This window comes from Heliconius melpomene, chromosome 5 (assembly GCF_056956725.1).
Source record: "Heliconius melpomene rosina isolate 202511_hmr_F chromosome 5, ASM5695672v1, whole genome shotgun sequence".
In the NCBI taxonomy this organism is placed as follows: domain Eukaryota; kingdom Metazoa; phylum Arthropoda; class Insecta; order Lepidoptera; family Nymphalidae; genus Heliconius; species Heliconius melpomene.
The window spans coordinates 6,306,863-6,319,034 of NC_140393.1; the positions used below are offsets into that span (position 1 = coordinate 6,306,863).

At 32.7% G+C, this 12,172-nt stretch overlaps 3 protein-coding genes across 3 annotated transcripts in view; 2 read left to right on the forward strand and 1 right to left on the reverse strand.

Annotated features, from left to right (window-relative positions):
- The first annotated feature begins 298 nt into the window (after nt 1–298).
- On the forward strand, nt 299–989 carry LSm7 (U6 snRNA-associated Sm-like protein LSm7). The gene is made up of 3 exons (XM_085185543.1): nt 299–459; nt 537–720; nt 793–989. The coding sequence occupies exons 1-3, from the start codon at nt 430–432 to the stop codon at nt 927–929; spliced, it is 351 nt and encodes a 116-aa protein (XP_085041669.1). The 5' UTR covers nt 299–429; the 3' UTR covers nt 930–989.
- Nucleotides 990–1,733: 744 nt separating this feature from the next.
- On the reverse strand, nt 1,734–11,326 carry ChLD3 (Chitin and LDLR binding deacetylase 3). The gene is made up of 10 exons (XM_085185271.1): nt 11,194–11,326; nt 11,043–11,115; nt 7,715–7,887; nt 6,950–7,086; nt 4,341–4,466; nt 4,049–4,254; nt 3,482–3,601; nt 3,209–3,366; nt 2,813–3,057; nt 1,734–2,262 (listed from the first exon to the last, which is right to left on the reverse strand). Exons 1-10 carry the CDS (start codon nt 11,246–11,248, stop codon nt 1,984–1,986), a joined length of 1,572 nt encoding a protein of 523 aa, XP_085041397.1. The 5' UTR covers nt 11,249–11,326; the 3' UTR covers nt 1,734–1,983.
- LOC146539073 (estradiol 17-beta-dehydrogenase 11-like) overlaps nt 7,274–12,172 on the forward strand; it is a 57,856-nt gene continuing 52,957 nt past the window's right edge. Inside the window, exon 1 of the mRNA XM_085185274.1 lies at nt 7,274–7,294. The gene's annotated coding sequence lies outside the window, so the exon portion shown is untranslated. The remainder of the gene's footprint in view (nt 7,295–12,172) is intronic.

The following is a 12,172-nucleotide window of genomic DNA, read 5'->3' on the forward strand; positions in this document are numbered from 1 at the left end:
TAATCTGATATTATAGATAGAATATTAACGCCATATATATATATAAAAAAAAATAGAATATTAGGATCAAAAGGCCTCGGATAAATATTATTAATAAAAAAGGATAAGCTGCAAAATTAAGTAGTTCAAAATAGACTAAAATGGCGTTAAATATCAAGAAAGGCGTGATATGAACTGAACAGTTATTTCTTTTTTCAGAACTTTTTCATCTGAATCCACACTTTAAGATGGTGTTTCTTAATTCTTACCCCTTCGTCCATATTACGAAGGTAAGATAATATTACGAATTGTCAATGTCAATGTCAATTAATTGTATGAGCCAATTTAAGTTTACTAATAACCTAAAAGTTAATTTGTTAAATATTTTAGTATTGTCGTGTTTAATAAAATATAACTTCATAATTTGTATTTAATACAAGTTTTAGTAAGATGTCTTCAAAGGAAAGTGATAAGAATAAGGTTTGTGAATATATAATAAATTTCTTACGTTTTTAAGTTTGTTTACTATTTTCTATTTAGCTTTTTATAATTTTTAGCCATCACAAGGTGCCGGTGATAATAAAGAGAAACGCAGAAAAGAATCTATTTTAGATTTAAGCAAATACCTTGAAAAAAGTATACGTGTCAAATTTGCTGGCGGAAGAGAAGCAGCTGGAATATTAAAAGGCTATGATCCTTTATTAAATCTCGTATTAGACAATACGACAGAATTTTTGAGAGGTAAACAAAGCATAAATTATTTTATATTATTTAATTTGCAGGTATTATTTTCATTATCATATTTCATTCTAGATCCAGATGACCCTTATAAACTTTTGGATGACACAAGAGCCCTAGGACTTGTTGTTTGTAGAGGAACTTCTGTAGTCTTAATTTGCCCAATGGATGGGATGGAAGCAATTAATAATCCATTTATCACTCAAGATTAATGATAATTTGCTTTAACATAATTACTGTTCTTTACTTATAAATAAACATTAAGATTTATACTTCTTTATTTTATTTATCCAACTGCATGACTCAGGGGGAATATGCTTAAGTTGCATGAACGCATATACTATGTGGGATTTGTTTCTATGTAGCAATGATGTGACCATGTTGACCAATTTGTAATTCCCCTGACTGGAAATCAAACCCAAAACCGTTGAACTTACAATTTCTAAAATTCATTAATAATAATTTTAATTCCTTAATAGCAACTACACCATTGGCATAATTGTAGATTTATAGTCAATACACATATAAAGCAAATATTAACTTTCCATTATCAATTCTTCGATTAATTAAATCTTCCTAAGAAGCCTAGCTAGCAGAAGTCATGATGACAGCTAGTAGAAATTACTAAAATTATCTATTTATACTTTATTCATTTTGGCATGGGACAAAATGTACTCAAGGAAATACTCTTTTTAAAATTTTATGTAAGTATCTAATTTGGTCCAGTTTTATTCATATGGAGCAGAGGCACTAGGTGAATGTAATGCGACAGTTGTGGGTTCGATCCTCACTTGAGGATGTTTCCTGTTTGTTTATTTACTTAAATATGTATTTCCGTTTCTTCGTTCTGGTATCGAGGAAAAAGCACTAGGTTCCATCTGCCTACCCTGCTGTGTGTGGGATTTTTGCTTGACTGATTTATTTTCTTATAATGACAATAAAAATACTATATAATATAACTATGTAGGGAGTGGATATTTTTAGATCTAAAATAAAATGAAATACAAAACAAAAGGTACTAATAACAATATACATATATTTATATATAGGTCATAACTAAAAACACGAGTTTTGATTACAACAAAACAGTAAGTGACATCACAGTTAGCCCAGGTAAAGATTGTTAATACTATGAACTTATCAACAAAGAATAAATTAAGGTAATAATATTCTATATAAAGTAACACACACCATGTGTAGTAAAATTTACAGGCCTTAAAATTAATTGGTAACTTTGACAAATTGATTTTAATGACCTAGACACTTTTATTCAACTCCAAATTCGTTTCTAATCCAAGGGTATGTCTTTGGACATTCCATGCAAGTTATCATATATTTATCATGTTCTAGCACTTTAGAAGGTAATTTGCAAGTTCTTGGTTTTGCGCAAGCAATTTCTGAATCATCAAATTGGCGATTTCGACATTGCCACGGTTGGAATTTCTTTAATTGCAGCACTGGTGTGGGTCTCTTTATCCAATCTATAACTTGTCGATATGTTACAAAGTAGACATCTGGAAGCTTTAGTAATTCATCAACAAATTTCTGAAAGTATAAAATGGTGGTATTATTATTCCTTTTAGTTTCATTCTATATCATCACACAGAGTGTTAAGACACTCCGTTATCATAAAGATTTACTTAAGACACTTCCATTCCCCGTTTTCTGCCGAATTTTGGACGAGAGAGGAGGAGAGGAGAGTGATGCAAGTGATGCAACTTAACACCGAGCTTTGCCTAGTTACTTAGTTACCAGAGCGAGGAAAATGGAAGTAATAAATAATTAATTTCCTTGAGTGGGAATCGAACCATTAACTGTCAAATCTAAAAACAAATTGACGTTAGTCGATGTGCATTGAACGGTACAATTCTTAATGTACGTACTTAATTATAGCTTTGGACAGCAAGTTTATTGAAAGAACTGTACCTACTAGTATGGACAGTTACATGCCATAATGAGGTGAAAGTTTTTCAATCAATTCACTCATGATTTCAAGCTTGTTCAGTTATGCAATTTGTATGGCAAATGGGATGAAATTAATGTCAATAATATTATTATATAACTCGTTTCTTTCATTTATACTTTAATGATTTACCTTGAGTGCTGATAAGTATTCGTTATTCTTTAACCAAGTTGATTTAAGATGTATTCCAAAAGGTGCTCTATTTTTTAAATAATGCCTCTTGAAATTGTTTAATAGTATGTCGTACACAGCTTCTCCTGTTATATTAGATGAACAATAGTCTAGTGTGGCACATGTATGTTTTCCATTAACAAGTGGATTTATAACCATTTCCCATAAACCTGCATAGCTTCTAGTGGGGCACAGTTGATTATTTCCTAGAATAAAACGAAAAAAAAACACTTTATTATACATAAGTAAGTATATCCAGATATTTAGACTGCATTTTTAGACATACGTACTTATATATACCTAGAAGAGATCATGAATGCATGGAAGTTAGTAAATGTGATTAAAACAAATTGTCACCTTTACAAGGATGGGGCATTTTGTAATCTAAAGTATAGGGCCAATAGGGTGGATCAGCTACAGGTGCCACCACAGTGGCGTCGTATACGAACCCGAACTCTTGCATCATTAAGAACTGCCTGTTCCAACCGACTGACAGATAGGGCACGCGTAAACCTCTGGAAAAATACATTATTCTTTAATCATAATAATTTCATATATTGAGATTTAGAAATAATTAGAATTTGCTTGCACATTCCCCATATAAATGCAATAAAGTAAAGCAATTTTTACCTGAAATCCTCCATCCAAACCTTTCCAAATCGATTCATGATGTTTGCTTGTCCAACCATTTCATCAAACCAGTCCTCAATTGTAGCATTCTTTGACCACCATTCCGCTGGACCGCGGTGACTGTAACATGTAATTTATAAAGTTTATGAGTTCTTTAATTTTCATATCATAAATTAATAGGTAAATTCACACTCATTCCATACATTTTCCGCATTTTTGGTCTATTTAAAAGAATTATAATACCTAACACATTTTTTAAGGAAGACAAAACGTCTAAAATTTTGTCACGAATAGGACCCATTATTATAAAATACTTATATAAATAAATATTATGTAAATACTTTTCGGCTTTAATATGAAATCAAATAGACTGTTACGATTACGGTTTTCGTTTCTATACACGTAATGCCTAGTCGGGGGCGAAAGTTGTTATTTGGTATATAAGCATATGTTTAACGATTTTCTTTGTGTCTCCATAAGACGCGATAAGGTTCTTAACATTTTTAAACAAAATGTACCGTAACGTAACTATGAAGAGTGCAATTATATTTAATTATAGGTACTTACGTTATGGAATTTACAGCGATCTCATGTCCATCATTCCACAATTTTTGCACGTGTCTATAATTAGTATACGGATGTGATACAAAAAATGTTGCTTTTATGGGGCAGCCATTTGGGTTTATTCTTTCTGTGAAGAGATGCTTCGAAAATATGTCCCAGTTTTCATGATTTACGGCGCCATCAAACGTGATGGTTATCATTTGTGGAGTCTGAAAATAGTTGTAGGTGTATTAAAATCTATAAGAACAACTTTATTTTTATTTTGACCTAAACACATCGATAAATATTTAATTACCTGACTGGCCACTAGGTTATTTGGGGTGTCAGTTCCATTTTTAGTACAAAAACATTCTGGCAAAAGACACAGTCCAGGATCGCATGGTTCAGCAGCATTAGGATCGTAGCTCTCGTCACACCAGCCCTGATTTAATAAAGTTGTAAAGTATGTAGGTATTTATAGAATATTAGGTATTATAAAATTTTCGTATAAAATTTACTTTTTATGATTTTTATGCCCTATATAACAAGGTATGAAGAGAAAATATAGTGTTAAGAAATTCATTATACACTTTCCACCCAACATCTCTAAGATATTGCGTAAGTAAGTGTAAGGTGTCGACGTGCAGCGTTCATGGGGTGGAATCGAAGCTGTAGTCACTACGTTGATAGTGTTTGTCCTACTTGGCGGCACAACAGTGTCAAATATTTATTATTGTATCAAGTGCTTATATTTATATATTTTTTCAGCTTCACGCTGTATTCCTTATGTACCAGGGTAGAGGAAGCCTATTATACACTCCGCTTCCGATTTGACGCCGAATTCAGGAGGTATTGCGGTTTGCGTGTCAGAGATCCACGTCCACGTCCGGCTTGGCAAAGTAATGAAAATGTTAATTATTTCATATCCTCGAGTGGGTCGCGTGTACAGTGACAGGCTTTGCTTGGCTTATAAATTATAAGTGACGTAATAAAAATTTGCTAAATTCACAAAAACACTTTTAAAGTCTAAAACAGATGAACTCTCCGGATATCAGTATTATAATTAAAATTAAATTACAAAATTAAATCAACTTCACGCTGCATCCCGCACATAGCAGGGTAGGCAGAGGGAACCTACTGTTAAGACACTCTGTTCCCCATTTTCTGCCGAATTCTGAATTCTGGGAATTTAATAATTTCACTTCCTCGAATGGGAATCGAACCCACAATCGTCGCGTTATAATCACATCATGCTTGTATGTTATCAATCACCCTTGTGCCGCTGCGTTACGACGGCCTATTATATACAATACTAGCGCCCCCTCGCGGCTTCGCCTGCGTGAACTACGTTATTATTAATTTCTGTCTCCATGAGTGACGTCCATGCAAAATTTGAAACTCCTAGCATTTGCAGTAACGAAGTTTCACACAAACTTTCAACCCCAAAAACAACCCCTTATGAGTCGAATATTGCAAATTCCCGTCTTAGCGAGTACCTACGTCCAATAATAAGTAACTCCTATGCAAAATTTGAGACTCCTAGCACATGTAGTTTCTGAGATTTCGTGATGAGTGAGTCACCTTTCGATTTTATATATATATATAGATAATATGGTAGTCATTAAACGCTAAGCATCTATTTAATACAATATTTTATTATATTAACTTTCCCATTTCTTATTTGTATTTATTGACAGTCGAAGAGGTCGTAAAAAGCGGTGAGCATTAAATTGCTATAACTAACAAGTTAAATTGCTTAGGAAATATGAAAATTCCGAAGTCAGTGAAAGTATAAAGTCAAGAATTACCTACGATTCTACGGAATCCACAGTTTGTCTTGGGATTATTACAAAAGTTATTATAAGCAACGTATTATTTTTTAAATTATTTTAATTAGTTTTTAATTACTAACGAGTGAAATGATGGTCGAAAAACTCTTTGATAAATATAGTACTAAAATATATTTAGGTAAATATTTGACGTACCGTCACGCACCTTAAATTCTGAGTTATTTCAAAATGAAAAAGCGACGGTACGAGTATGTCGTCGTTCCTTTAAATGCTTTATATAAATTTGATATAGGCTTAGGTACTAACTAATGCAACCAAGTTGTTAAACTTATGCCATTATTTATTACGATTCTACAGATTCAAGTTTTATTAGATTTTATATATTTTTTATAAAAAATTTTAATATTTTTCTAATCCTAAGCTATGTTAAATAACGCATATTTAAAAGTTAACTAATAGGTATAAGGAATAGTGACGTAAATATTTTCTACAATACATAACTACCTATAACTCGTACAAATAAAATCAATTATTTAGTATTTGAAAGTCGATGAATATGATAACATTTAGTTCCTGTTCCTGTGATAGCTAATTACATTCTAATTTAATAGTTCACGCGTCCATTCCACACCAGCTCGCGTGATTCGATATAATTTGTGAATAAGTAGGTTAGTCTGATGATGCAAGTCATTAGAATCCCGGAAAATAACGATATATCTATATATTAGATATATGTGGATATTTCGTATTAATTATTTGTTTATGTACCCATATGTTATACCCATATCTTGGTACTACTACTACAGATAACTTAAGTTAAGCTTATTATTAGGTTTTTAGTACTTTAATCTATACTAAATTTTTTGAGTAGATTTATGTTAATCTTATATTGCTTGGAATCAATGGCATATCGAGCTTAACTCGCGCCCGGGGTAAAATATTTTTACAGCGCCCCCCAGACGAACACAATATAATTTCATATGTATGTTTAAATAGTTTTGCCGACTATTTGGCGCCCTTTTATGAGCGGCGCCCGGGGCATGATGCCCCCCCTCGCCCACCCCTCACTACGCCACTGCATTTTTTAGGTAAGTCTGAAATGTTAATTCAACTAATGTTATACTATTTTACGAACCTCATCTGAAGAATCAGCACAATCTGTGGATCCATCACAGAAATATTGGGCAGGAATACAAGTGTCGTCAGCACATCCTAAATGGGTGTCGTTTGCGCACCCTGCCATGTCTAGTAGGGGTTGAGGTATCACTATTTCTGTAATAGAAGTAAGAAGAAGAAAAGAAGAAGACAAAATAATTAATATAGACAATATAATTCAAATTCAAAATATTCTTTATTCAAATAAACTATAAAAGCACTTTTGAATCGTCGAATGTACATGTCAACAAAAAGCTACCACTAGTTCGGAAGGCAGTTCTGCTGAGAAGAGCCGGCAACAAACTCAACAGTTGCTCTTTTCAAAGTCAATGGTATATTTTACTATTACATTAGTTGGCAGCTATCCTGCATTACATTCAATAGACATTAATTACATACATGTTTATCCTCTAAATATTCTTGGACAGTGTAATAAGCTTTACATGTTAGAATTTTTTTTACAGATATTTTAAATTTTGGTAGTTTATTTATATTATGCTGTTATGACGACGATTCAAAAGTGCTTATAATAATTGCCTATTTGAATAAAGAATATTTTGAATTTGAATTTGAATTTGAATTTATGTAAGACGATATTTTTTGGTGTAATAGAAAACTTAGCGATGTTCGTATTCTCTTATTAATATTTTTTTCCTATGATCGTTATATAAGCTGCTTTATTTATAAAAGAAATAGAAATACATATCGAAAATTAGCTTAAAAGAAAAAAGTGTCTTGTACTTACCTGAAGTCAAATCACAGTTATGAACGTTTTGCGGCATGTCACAGAGTTGTCGACTAACATCGAATAGAAGTCCTTTCGTGCACTGGAATTCGAACACCTCACCCTCTAAGCACAGGAAGTACCGGGAACATTCGTCGCTTGTCCATATCACTTCACTATTGCGATCTGGGTTCCTATTTGAAATATATATTTAGAAGAAAAGAAGTTAAAAGTTGAAGAAGCAATAAAAAAATTATTTGTTAAAAAAATAAATGCAATTTTATTTTTTTAGATTACTGCCCCAAGCATTCCAACTGCGCTGATAGCTCGTTATATAATTATTATGATTAGGAATATTAAATGCGAATTTTACTTTCCATTTTATTTTTTTAATAAATAGGAGCAGGTATACTTGTTTAGAAAACGTATTAAAATTGTAACGTGGCGGGATTTGAACTTCCGCCTTTTGGAATTTGGAATCCTTCCAAGTAAAATCCCGCTAACTTACAAGTTACGTTTTCTTTTTTCTTTCCTAAGTGTAGAATAACATGTTAAAATTGTTAAAAAATAGGATTATATTAATATATCCTGAGTAAGTTAAAAAAAAATTGTTTAAAAATTTCTATATTTTACATAAATTATGGAGATTAGTAACAGAAACTATTTTACTATTACCTTTACCTACTGTTGGGTAAATAGTGTGGTAACAAATAGAATGTAAATACACAGCAAGAGCAATCACATCCATGTTTAATATTCACGTTGCATCTATTACAGCGTCACGGAGAAATATTACAATAATAATACTTATTTAAGCTATCTATTACAAAAAATAATGGTTATTAGCTATAATCTTTTTTTATAACTACCGACCAGCTTGCAGGTTCCGCTAGAATTATATAAATATTAAATTACTTATCTATATTACTTTCATTTTCTAATAATAATATCAGATTAAAAATAATACTATAGTACTTATATTGAAATTCTCCGTGAATTCAATAAAAGATACAAGATCCAAATTTGCAAAGTTTTTGAGATTAGTGCAAGCAAACGCACAGACAAACAGTTTTTTAAATATTGTTTTTTCTTATAAATCTTCCATGTATAGACACATCTATCCGTAACGATTTTATCATAAGTATAAAATCGTTAATCGTAAAATTTATAGTTTTTTAATGTTGTTACGCAAAGCGCAGCACGAAGTGCCGCTTCAAACGGAAGTAGAACTTATAATGGAGTAAATTATCACTATCATCACCATAGAATTATTTTGTTTAGAATTCTTTATTGCAGTTGACCTGGACTGGTCTTGACAGCGTCACCGTCCGAGCTTATATGGACGCTCGTGAAGGACACCATAGAAAATGCAAAAAATATATATAACCAAAACATTCGAATCAGAAAATCTACGAGAATTGTTTTCGGCGCATCAAGCTGATTTAATATCAGCGAAAGTGGATTTCTCGAGACGCGTCAGGAAACGGTAATGTGACACGGTAGCTGGCCAACAGTCAAGGTTGGCGAAAGTGGCCGGGGTCAATGTCCTGCTGGTTGCCACCGCGAATGGGAAATTATGACGCCCTCGTTGTAATATCGTGCGTTAACCGCTTGCGTGAGTGCTTTGCGGAACTTTTTATAGCAGTTTGTTTGTATGCCTATCATCGTATGCATTAGTTTATTTTATTTGTGTTTGTTTGTTTGTTAGCTTCACGCTGTGTCTCGTACAGAGCGGGGTAGGAGGGAACTTGGGAACCTAGTGTTAGGACATTTCCCATTAAGATACTTCTGTTCCCTACTTTCCTCCGAATTTTTGCGATATCGCGTGTTGAATGGGTCAACTTACCGGAAGGCAGCGGAACTCTTTATAACTGTTTGTTTGTTTGTATCCCTATCATCGTATATCGCTTCACGTTGCAGCACTAGGCAGGGAAGGAAGAGGGAACCTGGGAATTTAATTTTCTTAACATTCCGTTCCCATTAAGATATTCCCGTTCCCCACATTCGCGAGGGATTGCGCTTATTTACATTGTGGTCGTATAATTTATGTATGATAGTTTCATATTGTTTTGAAACAATTAGCTTCACATTATTTCAACAACTCTGAATAAATCTTTCAGTTATATATATACATATACTAGAGTAGCTATCTTCAGGTAGTCTTTTAGTCTTTTATGACATTTAATAATGACGCAATGTGAAACATTTTTGATATGCGAGATTAGGGACACAAACATGATTAGTGGACCTCCATGCAGGCACCCCAGTCCACCCCACGCCACCCCACATAAATGTAATTATTAAGTAGGTATCTGCTAAAGAGGTCGGCAGAGGGAACCTAGTGTTAAGACACTCCATTACCCACTTTCCGCCGAATTCAGGAGGCATTGCGTGTTGAGTGGTAGAACGCCATGCTGTGCCTCGACACCAGATCGAAGAAATGGAAATATAAACGTAAATAAATATTTAACTTCCTCGAGTGGGGATCGAACCCACAACCGTCACGTTACAGTCACACCCTTGTGCCGCTGCGCCACGACGGCCTACCTATCTAAATTAGATTGCCTATTAGGTAAAAGTCAAATTATGAGCATTATCTATCAATATCGAAGTTAAGTTGCAAGTAATACTTGAAGCTTAACAAATAATTAGAATCATTGAGGTCATGACTCTCAGTTTTATCTTACTTTTTTACGATGACATTTAGAAATCATCTCACACGTTTTTTATTTGACTTGGTATTAGGTAAGAATTGTCACTTGCGATACATTAGAAGTTATTTACGTTACGCTAGCCCGTTAACCAACTTTCCTAATTGAAAAGTAAAAGAAGTTTCGAACTGGATAACTCGTTGTTACGTGTGTTTGTATGTGTCCAGAGCTTTCAGTGCAGCTAAGTAAAATTCAATTAGTGAATTATTAATAATAATGATCAAAAAGTTATATATAGCAAGGCTACTTTTAATAGATAACTTATTTAACTAAATCGTTGATAATCACTTTACAAAAATATCATATTTAGTGCAATAAATTGTGCGGTAGTAGATTCTAATTGGATAATCTAATAACAATTCTACCTAGCTATATTAATAAAAGACTTCATAGCGGTTCCTCTTGTATAATGTATTTTCAACGAAATACGTGAAGTTTATTTTAAATTACAAAAGAAATCTTTTTTATATATTTCATTTAAATTTACTCTTCCTTAGATTTTTTAACGCTATATTTTTCACTTAGCATGGTAGGCAAAGGGTACCTGGGAACCTATTGTTTAGACACTTCGTTCCCATTAAGACGTCAGTTCCCCAATTTCTGTGCAATAATTTAAAAAGATATATAATATAGCAAACCTGTAAAACCTTCCACTCTCCTGGCACTTTATGTCCTGTAAACTTCTTTTATGTACCATTTTACCATTTGTTCCTGAAATAAAATAATCACATATACACAGCACATCTAACGCGTTATTTACATAAGTAACTATAAAAAAACAATTATTACCTATTATTAATAGCGTTAACGTAAATACTAAACAAATATTTGAAAGGAGAGCCATGTTGCGGGCTCAGATTCCGTTTAAACACTGACTGGTCGACGTCCGTCTTATCAAACAACTTTCTTTAGTGATGACAGACCACAAGAAAGAGTACAATTATTTATTATTTGTTTAAATATTTTGAATCAGATTGGTCGATAGTACAATTGCAACTTTGAACGCGTTGATATCTTTTGCCAAGTTTATCTGCAAATATCTAGTATAGTACATTATTGGATGTATAATTATTTACATTTTCCTCGCTCTGGTAACAACGCGCGGCGTTGAGTTCCGCCACATAAAGTTGAGGTAGGTTAAATTTATATATACGTAATAAAAAGTCGACACATTTTCTATACCCGAAATTGAATTCAAATATCATATTTATATCTCTTTACTCTAATACTGCAATATGTATATATAATAAGTGATATACCTTCCCTCTTGCCACGTCCTTGAAATTGTAAAAGCTCACTTGCTAGGATCCCTACCCAAGTCATACTTAAAAGATCCTTATAGAGATATAATTTTACCAGTTAATTATATATTAAATTATAATTCGTAAATTCAAATCAAATTCAAAGTATTCTTTATTCAAGCACTTTTGAACCTTCGAATGAACATATGAACAAAAAGCTACCACCGGTTCGGAAGGCAGTTCTGCTGAGAAGAGCCGAAACTCAACAGTTGCTCTCTTCAAAGTCAATGGTACAATTTATTACATTTGCTGGCAGCTATCCTGCATTACATTCAATAGACATTAATTCCATACAACATGTATCCTCTAAATATTCTTGAACAGTGTAATAAGCTTTACTAAAGGATCCTTTATATATAAATTAAAGCCATAATAAAAGATGTAATTTAGCATTTAAAATGAAAATATATCTATATAAGGACTAATTTATCATTGATTAAATGTTAAATGAGTGCGGGTGTTTTTTG

What these genes read in the sequence shown, in the direction of transcription:
- LSm7 (XM_085185543.1), top strand. Translation starts at nt 430, where the DNA reads ATGTCTTCAAAGGAAAGTGATAAGAATAAG. An exon ending in AGGAAAGTGATAAGAATAAG is followed by an intron (nt 460 to 536) that starts GTTTGTGAATAT and finishes TATAATTTTTAG; the next exon opens with CCATCACAAGGTGCCGGTGA. An exon ending in TACGACAGAATTTTTGAGAG is followed by an intron (nt 721 to 792) that starts GTAAACAAAGCA and finishes ATTTCATTCTAG; the next exon opens with ATCCAGATGACCCTTATAAA.
- ChLD3 (XM_085185271.1), bottom strand. Translation starts at nt 11,248, where the DNA reads ATGGCTCTCCTTTCAAATATTTGTTTAGTATTTACGTTAACGCTATTA. An exon ending in GAGAGTGGAAGGTTTTACAG is followed by an intron (nt 7,888 to 11,042) that starts GTTTGCTATATT and finishes TATTTCAAATAG; the next exon opens with GAACCCAGATCGCAATAGTG. An exon ending in GTTTGGATGGAGGATTTCAG is followed by an intron (nt 3,367 to 3,481) that starts GTAAAAATTGCT and finishes GTATTTTTCCAG; the next exon opens with AGGTTTACGCGTGCCCTATC.